We start from the raw sequence: 13285 nt of genomic DNA on the forward strand, positions 1-13285 counted from the left end.
ACATCGCTTGGAAGCTTCTCATACTTCAGCGAGGCGACATTCTAACGCTATCAAATTAATTTAGCATCGCAATTGGCGCGCACTGTCGGAGCTGAGAAACCCTTAATCCTTAGGCGCAGGCGCAGCCTCTGGGTCATCAGCTAACAGAGCCTCAACCTTTGCACCCCTTCTCAACCTTTCCTCCAAGGATATCTCCTGCTCCGGCGAAGTGGACCAACCAAGACCCAGTTCGGGATATTGAAGAGGAACATCGCCATCGGATGGCAAGCTGTCGAGGTAGATAGGCCACGGGGTACCCATCCAGGCATTCCTTGTCTCATGGTCTCGACGTTGACTCGATGTCAACGGGTGAACAAGGACACTTTTCAGTACATATAAGCATAAAAGCAGGTCATAATGCTGGGTCAAGGTCTGGTCTTACCTCAAGTTGCCTCGGTTTGCCGCCAAGTAGAAAAAGACATCAGAGAATGAGGAGTCAGGAACCCAGACTACACGCGAACCATCCGTCAGTCGACCTCGTTGCCTTAGGCATGCAGTGAGCTTTGGGACCACTACTCACTCTCATAGGATCCTGCTGGGTGTGGTCCGATAGGGAACTCGTTGACCCTGAATAGTGGGACGGCAACGAACGCGCCTAAACATGGGTATCAGTAACATTTTATCCAATCTCGTCCAGCCGATGTATCCATCCCGAACTTACCGTCGCGTCGCAATCTCAACACGGCATCACGAAGAGCAAGGGCAGCAGCGGTCTCAGTCGGGGATTGTAGGAGGAAGTAAATGTGGAAATGCCATTCCCGAGTCCGAGCTTCAACCACCGTCTTGAGATCCGTCTGCGGGGTCGGAGGCGTGGATTGGGTAACCATGGTCATGGTGAGGTGCTGCGAGATGTCCTGGTGATGGCTATGTTGTTCCTTTAGAAGTTTGAGAAGTTCATGATTCAAGTCTGGCCGACGGGATGGCTCGAGGTCAAAGTGCGGAGCAATAGCCGCTCAATCACGCAATCAAATCGATTCTCACGTGCGCCAACACAGTGAGCAGAAAGCGGCTAGGATCGGATGTAAACAAAGCCCGAGTTGGCCACAGCAAATCATGGTCCAACCAGATTATCATCAAACTGTTTCTTGGTGTTTTCCTGTCTACCCCATAGTACTTGTGTCAAAACAGGATCGAGTTTCCTTCGCCGCCTCATTACTTGATCATCACGATGCCGGGCCTGGCTCCGGCATGACAGGCCACCCAGGCGGAGGCGCCTTCATTTCTTGAAAGACCTTCGGGTCCATGGAGTTCTCATTGACCCAGCCCAACAACGCATCGAAGTCACGGCACACTTTATGATTCCTGAAATCTGGGAATGGTTGCTCCCAATTCTCAACCCAATTGAAAGTAATCATGTCCACCGACCCGGTGCACTTGATGGCTTGGGCAAGTATATCGAAACAGTGGCCGATGTGGGCTTGATGTTGATCTCCTCCTGGCCTGGGTCCCTCCTTTGGCTCATAATCTAGACTCGGGCGTTAGGGGTGCGTATTAACTTCATAATGAGATACTTACAATGCTCGTATGACACTTCCCTCCGCAGCATGTCTAAGCAGTGAAGGTGATGGAAAACTTCTGTCTGCGCGATGTATGCATCTGAACCGTAGCCAAGAGCTTCTGGAATCTTGACTGCGACACGTGGATCCTTTCCAAGCTGCCTCACATCCGCTTCCCCAATGACTAGAGGCCAGACATGGTCGCCGATGCGATGCCACTCCTTATCGGCCTCTTTGCCAATTCGCTGGCGAAGCACTGACGGTGGATTCGTGTCATATAAAGTGCCGTTCGTTACTCTGCTGATTCTTGGTATATCGAAGTGCTCAAGGATAGGGGCTTGAATGAATGTTTCTTAGTATCCTCGGCTGAAAATGTTCACATTTTGGGCTACTCACAGTAAAAGGAGGTTTCCTTCCAATAGTCCTGAACATTCAGGGGATGCCTCATCGGGGCAGACCGTAGCCACAAAGTGAAAGATGCAGTAAAGAGTGAAATGTTGAGAAAAGTCACGAGAGATTGCTTTTTACTGCCGAGCTTCAACCATGAAGTCTCCTTCCCAACAGTTCGAGATCCTGTCTTCGCGTCCTTGGAAGGCAGTAGAGCCTTTTCAATGTCGTCATTCTCTTCTAAACTTCCTGAGATACCATCTTCTTCGTGTGAAACTCCCGTTGAGTCCGTTAGTGGTTGCTGCATTTCATTCATCGTAGTACTGTGTTTCAACAACCCAAGTGCGAGAAGATATCAAATCTAACAAGCAGGCCACGAAAGTGAATGAGTTCTGCAGTTGAGCGAGAATATGGCTTTCTCACTATGGTAGTTGCGCAGAGATGCGATCTAGTCAGCATAAGCAAGCGACCGAGCAAATGCAGCTTGCCCAATCATTTCATGTAAGGCACACACTCTCGCCATTGCACTTTGAAAGCTTGAATATCTACCTGCCTGAAAGATAAGAGTAGGCGGGCGGGATTGCGACTATCAACTCCGACAACTCCACTTAGTACATGACGCAGAAGGATCCTTCGAATCCGTCGTCTGCCTTGGCACGTCGGTGAAACCTCTAGATGATCCAAATGTCGTCAACTCTATTGCCCATCTTGAAGCATCCGATGCAACCTTCCTCGTTTGTAACAGTCTCAATCCGGTTGTTAACATCTTCGTGACCATTTGGCTGCATCTGCAGGAGACCGGGTATTCCGTATTTGTAAGTGCTAATTGAGCGACCAGACTGACGCGATCCCGCCCGATCCTGCTTCCAGGCAGGTTTTGTCACTGGTGGCTAAAGCCATCACAATTAGAGCACCATTGGCTCATTGCAGATGATGCAACAGTAATCCTGAGTCTTCTTCAAATACCATATACAAGGAACGCCTCCCAAGCTTTCTCTTGATAAATTCATTTCCAAGTCCTATCACCATTTCTGTTATAGACTACGTCCAGCTCAAAGTTACAATGCGTGCTCAGTACCTCATTCTTGCCGCCATTGGCCTCGCGGCTGCCGCCCCTCTCGGTATATGATCTTGAAAGACCAGGTGCTTCAATGAGGAAAAGATGACTGACTTGAGTGACCTCTGCAGACGTTAGAGGAGCAGATGCCGAAGCCGAAGCCATTCCCTTCTACCCAAAGAGGGGAGCTGATGCAGACGCAGAGGCGATTCCCTTCTACCCCAAGCGCGGAGCCGACGCCGAAGCTGAGGCCATCCCCTTTTACCCGAAGCGAGGAGCAGATGCGGAGGCTGAAGCCATCCCATTCTATCCCAAAAGAGGTGCAGACGCGGAAGCTGAGGCCATTCCCTTCTACCCCAAACGCGGTGCTGATGCGGAAGCCGAAGCCATCCCTTTCTACCCCAAGAGAGGTGCTGACGCCGAAGCTGAAGCCATTCCGTTCTATCCTAAGAGGGGCGCGGAGGCTGAGGCCGAGGCCATCCCCTTCTACCCGAAGCGCTCTGCCGATGCGGAAGCTGAGGCAATTCCCTTCTATCCTTAAGTAGGGGGTTTAAATGGCGTGCTCTAGAAGCCGTATCACTCGAGATGCAGATCTGGAACACGGAGGATATGTGGGAGGTCTTGATTCAGGAACCTTCACTTATCATGGCTTCAACCTCAAGGGGCTGAGTGGACTTGTAGAGCAAGAACCTGGAGCTGAGAGGGTTAAGCTAGATTGATAGAATACGCTCATTACCGCTTAGTCGCAACTAAGATATTCAATTGGTGACTGCATCTCAGGAAGTGATGTATCTAGCCCAAATCATTTTCCTATCTGGTGCATGTTCGCTCACTCGATAGTACCCAAGAATGGTTGATATCAGGCGAGTAAGTTCTATTGCTACGCCATCATGCCGGACGATCGTCCCTCATCGTTAGCTGGGAAACCTAATTCCAGAAAAGCTTGAACGCTTTTGTTTCTGTCCGGGTGCTATCATAGCCAGAAAGCATCTCCAGGTAAGGAATACGAGACGCCCATTCAGGTACCATTATTTGAGCAAATGCATCCTGAAGGAAGCTTGGCAAAGTCTTTGATGATGTGTGAAGCGGATTTTATGTTACATTCGAGCCGTAACTCGTGATGACGACAGCGCATTGCATGAGATGTGAGTAGACAACAACAAAAGTGCCGCATAAACGCAGCGTCAGCCCGCATCTTGCCCACAAACGGCCCGCTACCGGGCCGTGACGTTGTAGATCGCATCATTTCAGCTTCTATCTTGGGCTTAGGGTGCAAGCGGGGTTGGAGACAAAGTAAAGCACATTAAGCAGCGATTTCGTGGGGTCGATAAGCTGTGCTCTCCCTTCGAATCCTTCGGGCTTCTGCTGAATCATGTTTCCTAGCGTCGATATGGGATTGCGTCAGACATGCAACACCTTCTGGATGTGTGCATAACCTGTACACATCTATTCTAGGCGCGATATCCCAGCTTTGGTAGACAACGACGAGGAACTGCAGGCGGTGTCTATGCCCATGGTCCCGTACATTCCTGTCGTTTCTGCTTTCCTACACATGGGAGCAACTACACACGCCATCCTGAAAACGTTCATGCCTTGACATGTTCAACACTAAGATTGAGAATCAAAGAGATTCAAGAATGTCTAGAATGTAGGTGCATCACGAGACAGAGGAAGCTGCCTACTTTACTTACTTTGCTAACAACATTGACCTTAAGCCTCCAAGTGTTGACTATGCCATGGTCAAACAGGGACAAAGGGGAGTACGCTCGGCTTCCGAGAGACGAAAATACCGAGACCCGTGCTGAAGATGGGATTGAAGTCTCATCAAAAAGCAAAACTCATGTCTTTGGGCAAGCTGTGTCATACGCAGGTCGTCTCTTGACAGTGTTGTTAGCGGCCTACGGTCTCTACTCCCTCCTCACATCAGACTCCCCATCCAACTCTCAACCGCGGGGCATGTCGTGCAATTGTGGTGAAACAATTGCAGAAGCCCGCGCAAACGGCTGCGTATACGATTCACTTGCCGCCGCCTGGCTTCCTCCACATTGTCGGTCTCCTGAGTTGACTGCAGAGTTCGAGTCTCTAGGCCCGAATGAGCCAGACACCACGGGCAACACCTGGGGTTACTGGCACGATAAGAACCAGACGCACCCCATGACTCTGGAGGAAGTGAGCCAACTCCCAGAGGCAGCCCGCCATGGTCAACATGCTCGCTTTTTCACCACGCATCAATGGCATCTTGTGCACTGCGTGTTCTACTGGCGCAAGATGTGGGAGGCAGCGCGCTGTTCCCAAGGAGTCGCGGGCGCATCTTGCGGCAAGGACGGCATGCTTATCATTGAAAAACGCTACGATACCCTCATGCACATCAATCATTGCATGACCATGTTTTTGATGAGGGATCCTCTGGATCATATTGCCGCCGAGGCTGGTGTTGCGCTTCACTCAGACGAGCTTCACATCGCAAAGCCTCATAATCACCAAGACCAGAGTATGACTGATGCGCAGACGGGTGCCAATCACAAAAGCGCGAGCTCGAGTACTTCGAAAGACCCTTACGATGAGACCATGGAGAGCCATAAGCATGGAAAGGGTGATCCGTACGATGAATAAGATGATGAGTTTTGTCGGTCAAGAATGGCTCTTATAACCCTCATCTCATCATAAACCGAGGAAAATCACTCTTCGTGAATCGCCGTGCTTTCCTTTTGGAGTTTCATTCAATCAAGACGCATTTAAGAGGAGAACATACGCAACAAAATATTGACCTTATCCGAGTGTCTTGGCATGCAAACTTTCAAAGGCAACTTAAGACAGAACCATAACATGGGTGTCGTTTCTTTTCCATGCACTAAAAAGCTGACGCCAAACGAATGGATAGAACAGTCTCGCCAGCTATTTCGTTTGCTTGTAAGCCTTAAGACCCACCTGCGGTCATCAATGGATTACGAGGCATCCTACCATTGGGCGGCTGCCTGATACCAGTTCGCCAAGCTTACGACGAGAGGTAACGAAGATCTTCCTAGAGAAGACTAGTTCGTATGTGGGTAAGATTTGGGGCTGAGAATTCATGTTCTTTCGAGATCCTCTTCAGATTCTCGCATCGCTCCAGCTTCATTGCCTCAATGCCTCTTTCATCATGAAGCTCCTCAATTGCTCGAGTCTACAGATTGAGGAGTTCTCGGGGTTGTCCATACCCGAGTCTTACGCCATTCTTTCCCACCGATGGGAAGCCGATCATGAAGAGGCTACTTATCAAGATTTTGGAAAACCGGACGTGATAGCACGCAAGAAAGGATGGGAAAAGATTAAGTATTTCTGTCGCCTCGCGTTGCAGCAAGGTTACAAATATGCCTGGGTTGATACTTGTTGCATTAACAAACAGGATTTCACAGAGCTGACGGAAGCCATCAATTCCATGTTCAAGTGGTATGCGCGATCTTCATTCTGCTACGCGTACCTGTCGGATGTGGGCGTTGACGGGGTGTCTCTTCAACAATCCCAGTGGTTCACTCGTGGATGGACTTTGCAGGAGCTCATCGCGCCCTCGCGAGTTGAGTTTTTTGATAAAGACTGGAACTACATCGGAAGTCGAGCCGATCTATGCGACATTATCCAACGACGCACAAACATTGACAAGAGCATCCTCGTGGCAGGAAGCGGGAGAGTGGAAGGCCTTTTAACGACAATACCCGTTGCGAGAAGAATGTCTTGGGCATCTGGGCGCACAACCAAAAGGGAAGAAGATCTGGCGTACTGTCTGCTGGGAGTTTTTGGAGTCAAGATGCCGCTTCTGTATGGGGAGGGAAACAGAGCGTTCATCCGACTTCAGGAAGAGATCATCAAGGAGACTAACGACTTGTCCATCTTTGCCTGGTCTGCACCAGCAGAATCTCCACTGGGCTTTTTCGGGATTCTAGCTATGTCTCCATCGGCTTTCGAGACAGCGAATGATATCGTACTCAGTAGCGACATCAAGTACAACCCCGAGGTACGTCTCGAATCATCCCCCGAGTTTTCAGCTGTGTAACGTTCAAAGAACTGATGCCAACTTCTCAAGTACGCCATCACAAATAAAGGCTTGAAAATCACAACCGAAACCAGTCTAATGCCCGACGGCGCGCATTTCCTAAGTCTCCGCTGCCACAGATCCAGCGATCCAGGCCGTCGTCACCTCGGAATTCTTCTCAGAGATCAAGGCGGAAACGTCTTCCTCCGCTGGAAGACCGGCCGGCTATGGAGTTTGGAGCACAGCGCACCGGGCGTCAACCACACGATGTTCATCAGCAAATTCCTTGAGCCAGACGTGGCGGAGACGCTCGTCGGGGACATGAACTCCATCTACCGCAACGCCTTCTGCTTCCCGCCCACGCCGCCAGGGGTGGAGTTTGTCAAGGCCCATCCCGACGGCATGTGGAGCTCGTCCCGGCGCATGTTTATCACACAAGGACTAGACACGTTTGACGGATATGTTCAGTACCGGACGTCTGGCGCGGCTGACCAGAACTTTATCGTCGCGTGTGGTTTCACCGGAGGTGGTGCGAATCCTTGGGTGTGTCTTGCAGCTAACAAAAACGAGACGAAACACATTTTCCAAACTGCAATGAGCGGCGATATGATGAAGTTGCGCATGTTTGGCAGCGAGCGTGGGGTTATGAAGACGAGGATTACGTTTGGTATGAGTAGGCGGGTTGAGGATAGACCGGTGGTGTTAAGCCTGGGGATGGAGACGAGGATGTTAGAAGGGCAGCCTGTGTTTTCCATCTTCGTAGATCAAAGAACTGATTGGGGAGATTTGTGCTCAGTAATGTAAGACGAGCAGATAGAGCTGGAGAACTAGCCATCAGAATGGAATGAATACGCGTCAACCATGTGCTCATGGATGAAAAAAGCCCGACCGCTGAGGAGGGCTTCCCATTAGATATTGTCCCTTCATCTGGGATCGGGCACATAAGCTCTCTTGGCTTCACTTGCTAGGACTACTCCGAGTTTCTCAAGACGAAATAACATTGCCCGACTTATCGTATCGTTGCAGTCTTCCCCTTTCGAACAAACTATCTAACTCGTGTATTGTAGCCTCTCTTTGAAACACAAGACTCAGTCTGACTGTCTCTGCAAGTTTTGCAAGTTGATATTTGTATGTAATTATCAGCCACATCATAGGCAAGTCCCCCATGAAGAGAGCGCCTCGCTCTGTGAAGCAAGCTGAGCAGATGGAGCCCACCGTTGCCGAAGACTTTGCCCCATAACGACGAAATGGAGCGGGTCTAGCCCTCGCCTGAATAGACGAGGCCCACGGCAACTGCCCACTTGAGCTCACGATAATCAATGCGATCTTCATCGGCCCTCTGGCGCAACGGTAGCGCGTTCGACTCCAGATCGAGATTCTTCGAGATGCCATCGAAAGGTTATCTGTTCAAATCAGGTGGGGGTCAATATTTTTGCCCTGTATGCCCGGGAGGCGTGTCGGTTCGCTGCTCTGTTTTGAGGGGGTACGTGCGATTGCGTTCAAGGTTATCTGTTCAAATCAGGTGGGGGTCAGTTAAACCGTCGTGATCACACAGGCGTACATCTCAGGAAGCTCTCTGGTGAGGGCGAGTTTCTTTTGATTTTTGTTCGCGCAGACATCTCGTGTCCGACCCAGTTGTCTAATGTCCCATTACTGTTTTTTATTGCAACTGAACTCCTTATGCCGAGTTTAATCATCTCTCAATAATGCTTTCGTATCACAGGTTTTCCAACGGGATCATGGTGTTCTTTGTCCTTGTCTGACAATCTCGGCAGATGAGCTCGGCTCGGAGTTCCCACGTTAAGAACGAAAGAGGAAGCCACCTCGAGCAAGCAGCACCCAAATGCTTTCGATGATCAATGTGATGAAACCAAGAGACTAGAAAACCCCCTTGCAACAAGCCCGGCGAAGTTGCTTAAGTTGGAGGGGTTCTTGAGAGCAGAACCGCAACCTAATTCCACCCAAACCGAGTGCACTCGACCGACGCCTATTATGCAGGAACGCAACCGCCTGCACTTCCGCCCCGAGAACAGCCCTGCGGGCAGGGCGCACCCGCATTAAACTGCCAACTGAAGAAGGGATCCGTCTCGTTCGTCAAGACCGGACCAAGCAACCTTGTTCGGCGGGGTAAGCCCGAGGACTGCCGGAAGACGTCCCTAGACGTGATTTGGATCTGACCCCATCCCTCCTCCGTGAGCGTCTCGATGCTCGTGCCGAAGACGTATTCCCTGAAGCCTGCCCAGCGTACCGCCGACGCGCACATGGGGCAGCTCTCGGCGTTGGTGTAGATGGTCAGGTTGGCAAAGGCGGCAAGGGCCTGGGCCGGCGTCATCCGGTATGGACCCTGGGGATCTACAAAGATTGCCGAGCAATTGTCGATGGCAGCCATCTCCCCTGCTTCATGATCAGCAAACTACCCTTGCAGAAAAGATAAAAGTTTTGTTGGGTTGTGTGAGGTGAGATTCATACCATGCAGAGTCGGGTTGCCTGTGCCAGCATTGTTGTTTGCGCCGGTGCAGACCAGCTTCCCCAAGCCGCCCGTAGTGTGGTTTACGATCACTGAGCCAAAGGCCGCGAACGGGCATGGGCTGGGCAGAGCCAGGTTGGCCTGGCGCATCCAATACGCCCGCGTGGTGAAGTTGATCCCATTGACAATTTTCAGCGGCGGGCATGTTTCCAGGGCCATGTAACGTTGAAGATCACCATCGCCATGTCCCACGACCGGGGCGACCAGTAGCAGGGCTACAAGACCGAGCGGTGCCTTGAACAGGCTCAGAGAGAGGGAGAATGCACGCATCGTGTCGCGCAAAAGAGCTGTGAGGCGAAGCTGCGACGCGGGCGTGTATCCAGATTAGGACAGTTAAAGCTTCGGAGAGCTCCTGATTCGGAATAGTGAGTTGGAGGTGCAAGGCAGCTGCGGGAGGTGGCGAAACTCGGTCAATGCTTGTGCATCGTTTGTGTGTCGACGTCAAAGCAGACGAACGTTGTAGACTTTCCCAGGAGTTGTCTGCAGTAGAGCTATGCAGTACTCGCATCATGCATTTTCTGCGGCATTAGTTGGGCTTTAAGAGAATGACGACTAGGCTAGTGAGTGCTTCAGCGAGCAGATAAGAATTGAGGCGGAAAGCCATGGGCCCTATCTGCTGAGGTTGCAATCATCAATCTGTCCAGGATAAGAAGATTACGATGGATGCGGTTCGTATCTTTGAGTCTTGTGGCTTGCTTATGCTGCACGCAAATATGGTGGCTGACCAGCTGAACATATCATTGACATGGTCGGTCCGTTCCGGGCCGCTCCGGGACCACGTCCGGCTGAAATATGGGTCCTTCCGGAAGCATCACCGGGCGAAACAACAAGAGTGAACGAGGAATAGTGGTTGAAGCGATCAAGAGATAATTAATATATAAACAAATGGATATCTATAAAACGGACGGAAAATAACTTCATTACATATGACTGCAGCTTTCTCTCCCGCAGAGAGAGCAAAGCTCCTTTTGTGCCACTACTACGTCCCTCCCTTTCCTTTCCAGCATCTCAATATCGAGATTGTAGTTCGTCTTTCCAATACCTGACTCCAAGTCGTCTTTCGGAATCCCATAAGGGTTCGTGGACCTCCACGAGAGGTCATATGGCTGAGGCGACGGCGACGAGGGCCCGAGCATCTTCGGTTTGGAGCCACCATAGGCGTATATATCCCGGTACCTACGCGACGGGGGCAAGTCGTCCTTGGGGGGTACTGGCGGCCCCTTGGGGCTCGTGATATAATCACGAACGTAATTGTCGCTAAATTGAGGCGGGCTGTTACTCCGCCCGAACTTCTGATATCGCCCAGCAGCCTTTGTTGGCTTGTCCACGCTGCCGTTCGAGGATGGGCTGCTGCCCTTGGATGACTTTGGGGTGGTCCACCTCGCGAAGAGCGCGAAGCCGGGGAATTTCTTCTCGACAAGGTTGCGAATCATGGGCGCACAAGCGCAAACGACGACAACGCCTAGTTCGATTGTCGTCCACCACACAACGGGCGCGTAATCCCATGTCGGGTCGATGGAATTTCCAAAAACCGCCAGGACCTGAAGTCGGATAATGGTCGAGACAAAGCCGACGGATCCGAGGAGGAACACCATGGCGACCGAAACCTTCTTGTTCCGGTTCATTTGCAGGCCTGGAAGCATCGCTATCGGGAGGGCGAGGATAAGAAGGTCCTGGATGATAGCCAAGGCAGAGTTCGCATAGGCAAGTTGGTTGACGTCGAGGCAGGCGCCTGTGTGGATGTCCTTGTTCCAGAATAACTCGATCGGGTGACACGAGAAGATAGTGAGGAAGCCGATGACCACCTGGCCGACGATGAGGAATCCGATTAGGGTGTATGCAGCGATGCGGAACTTGGGTACGGTAAAGATTCGTAGATAGAAGACGACGAGGGATAGCTTCGCGAATAAGAGCACAAAGACGTACACAATCTCGGCGGCGTACACTGCAAAGAGATATGAGAGGATGACCTCAACATGAATGGGAGATACTTACGGAGTCGCAGAATCTGCAGTAAGCCACCCGATTTGAGGTCGTAAAGGTGCTTCCCAAATCCTAAGCTTGACACTGTTGACAATTAGTTACGTATCCAAGGCAGCCGCAAAAGAAAGAGAAAAAACTTACTCAAAAGAATTGCAGATACCGGGGCAATCGCAATGACAATCGCCGCAATAATCAACGCATCGTCGAGACTCCAGGTCTTTGCCATGTTTTTCGCAAGAAGCCGCAAGACAATCGCAATGACAGCCGTAACATATACGGTGATGAGAATGGCAAGAATTTTGCCAGTGTCGGATTCGTGAGGGAGATTGCACTGCGTTTGTTGCAGTTTAGCGACATCTTATTGCCTCGTCAGTCTTCCTCTGTTTCTACACGGTCATCACAGCTCTGGAAGTACTCACCCAGAGAGTCTTGCATGGTGCAGTTTGCAATCAGGCATGGGCCAACGAGTTGACCCAGACCAGTGCTCGCACAGGAGCAAGTTGTGTTCGTGAGGTCGCATCCGACCCCTGCGATACCCTGTACAAGGCAGTTCAACTGGGCGCCAGAGTGTTAGCCAAAGTGGATTCCATTCCGGAAAAGCAACCGAGCGAAAGGAGCCTCCCAACAACAAGCCGAACTTACACCACAGGTTGATATGTTGCTCAGATCAGGAAGCTGTTGCCTGGCAATCAAATGAACGTGTTCTCCAGCATAGTACTCCTCCCCGGCTGTCGCTACGGCGCCGACAAATGACAGAGTGAATGTGATCCATAGCAGGCCAAGAGAGGCCGCTGACGATGTTGATAGTCGCATATCGAAAGTCCGAAACGGAGTATCAGCTGCTTCCCTTATTTTATGCCCTCAGCTTTTCACAGCTCCATATAGCTATGGCCGTCTAACATGAGCTATATGTGTCCGAGTCGACGTAGTTTTCTCGGTACTGGGGGGGCCAAGGAGCCAAGGTCGCCAAGTCGCCGCACCGGACGCGCATGTAACTCGTAGAATTTCCCGAGAATGAGTGTTGAAAGAGAGAATTCAACAACCCCTTGTCTTTGTTGGATGTTCGAGTTCGGTGGTGGTGGAGACGACTTTGGAGAAGCATCACAAGCGAGGTGGGAGGAAACAACGTTATCAACCTTCCATCCCAGGGGACCCGTTCGTTGCGTTTGCCCCATGGTTCTTGACACATCAAGGATAACTGGTCTTTGCTTCAGATGCAAAGAATGATCACACTTCCGGTAAAAGACGTCAAGGGGGGCTCCGGGGCGGACAAAGCTCCCTCCCTCCCTGTTGTCTTCCCCCCCTCACTTTCTATTGCTGCAGTGCTGCAGAAGCACCCTCCCGTCCAAGTGTTGCGAGGTTTTGTGGATGGGATGGAAAAGGCCAGGAAGCGGTGTGTGAGTGTGCGCGCTATGTTCTGTGCGCTTGTGAGCTGATTGGCCGTGTTTCTGACTTTCTGTCGATGCCCTTCCCTCCATCACCTCTTAGCCTGAGTAGTCCTCTGCTCCGCGCCTAAGGATATACGCCTATGTGATTCCAAGCTTAATGAGCAAAGGATCTACCCAGACGCTAGATATCACGGTCATGTGGAGCTCCCCTGTCACTTATTTACCGGCATAAGCATATGTATAGACTCGACTTGGCAAATGTGTACCCCAGCAGCTCTCGGCCTTTGAACCCGCGCCGCTGCATCACCAGTGGGAAGATCTTAGAGTTCTAGCGGCAGATTCAAGCAGTCATGATGTCGGTTGTCATGTTTCACGGGACTAGGTCTGCAGGTCCATCCC

General features: G+C 51.1%; 7 protein-coding genes and 1 non-coding gene across 8 annotated transcripts; 4 read left to right on the forward strand and 4 right to left on the reverse strand.

Annotated features, from left to right (window-relative positions):
- Positions 1-102: 102 nt before the first annotated feature.
- Positions 103-872, reverse strand: BDZ83DRAFT_650310 (dopa 4,5-dioxygenase; the record flags this gene model as incomplete). Its single annotated transcript, XM_060510364.1, has 4 exons — positions 103-361; positions 422-488; positions 560-634; positions 701-872. 4 exons carry the CDS (start codon positions 870-872, stop codon positions 103-105), a joined length of 573 nt encoding a protein of 190 aa, XP_060366669.1.
- A 238-nt stretch (positions 873-1110) lies between these two features.
- On the reverse strand, positions 1111-2350 carry BDZ83DRAFT_615642 (uncharacterized protein). The gene is made up of 3 exons (XM_060507907.1): positions 1932-2350; positions 1555-1872; positions 1111-1504 (listed from the first exon to the last, which is right to left on the reverse strand). The coding sequence occupies exons 1-3, from the start codon at positions 2236-2238 to the stop codon at positions 1203-1205; spliced, it is 927 nt and encodes a 308-aa protein (XP_060366670.1). The 5' UTR covers positions 2239-2350; the 3' UTR covers positions 1111-1202.
- A 519-nt stretch (positions 2351-2869) lies between these two features.
- BDZ83DRAFT_256402 (uncharacterized protein) lies at positions 2870-3810 on the forward strand. The gene is made up of 2 exons (XM_060501966.1): positions 2870-3043; positions 3111-3810. The coding sequence occupies exons 1-2, from the start codon at positions 2986-2988 to the stop codon at positions 3518-3520; spliced, it is 468 nt and encodes a 155-aa protein (XP_060366671.1). The 5' UTR covers positions 2870-2985; the 3' UTR covers positions 3521-3810.
- Positions 3811-4616: 806 nt separating this feature from the next.
- BDZ83DRAFT_750742 (uncharacterized protein) lies at positions 4617-5592 on the forward strand (the record flags this gene model as incomplete). Its single annotated transcript, XM_060513955.1, has 2 exons — positions 4617-4627; positions 4695-5592. The coding sequence occupies 2 exons, from the start codon at positions 4617-4619 to the stop codon at positions 5590-5592; spliced, it is 909 nt and encodes a 302-aa protein (XP_060366672.1).
- A 526-nt stretch (positions 5593-6118) lies between these two features.
- Positions 6119-7792, forward strand: BDZ83DRAFT_574147 (heterokaryon incompatibility protein-domain-containing protein; the record flags this gene model as incomplete). The annotated part of the gene is made up of 2 exons (XM_060504686.1): positions 6119-6970; positions 7040-7792. 2 exons carry the CDS (start codon positions 6119-6121, stop codon positions 7790-7792), a joined length of 1605 nt encoding a protein of 534 aa, XP_060366673.1.
- Positions 7793-8321: 529 nt separating this feature from the next.
- Positions 8322-8414, forward strand: BDZ83DRAFT_t111. Its single transcript has one exon. It is a non-coding gene; the product is annotated as a tRNA-Trp (tRNA).
- Positions 8415-8978: 564 nt separating this feature from the next.
- On the reverse strand, positions 8979-9674 carry BDZ83DRAFT_574106 (cytidine deaminase-like protein; the record flags this gene model as incomplete). Its single annotated transcript, XM_060504682.1, has 2 exons — positions 8979-9385; positions 9458-9674. The coding sequence occupies 2 exons, from the start codon at positions 9672-9674 to the stop codon at positions 8979-8981; spliced, it is 624 nt and encodes a 207-aa protein (XP_060366674.1).
- Positions 9675-10435: 761 nt separating this feature from the next.
- BDZ83DRAFT_750745 (uncharacterized protein) lies at positions 10436-12311 on the reverse strand (the record flags this gene model as incomplete). Its single annotated transcript, XM_060513956.1, has 5 exons — positions 10436-11460; positions 11511-11582; positions 11640-11855; positions 11918-12053; positions 12141-12311. The coding sequence occupies 5 exons, from the start codon at positions 12309-12311 to the stop codon at positions 10436-10438; spliced, it is 1620 nt and encodes a 539-aa protein (XP_060366675.1).
- Between the last annotated feature and the right edge of the window lie 974 nt (positions 12312-13285).

Source organism: Colletotrichum acutatum, assembly GCF_030867785.1.
Source record: "Colletotrichum acutatum strain CBS 112980 chromosome Unknown BDZ83scaffold_31, whole genome shotgun sequence".
Classification (NCBI taxonomy): Eukaryota; Fungi; Ascomycota; class Sordariomycetes; order Glomerellales; family Glomerellaceae; genus Colletotrichum; species Colletotrichum acutatum.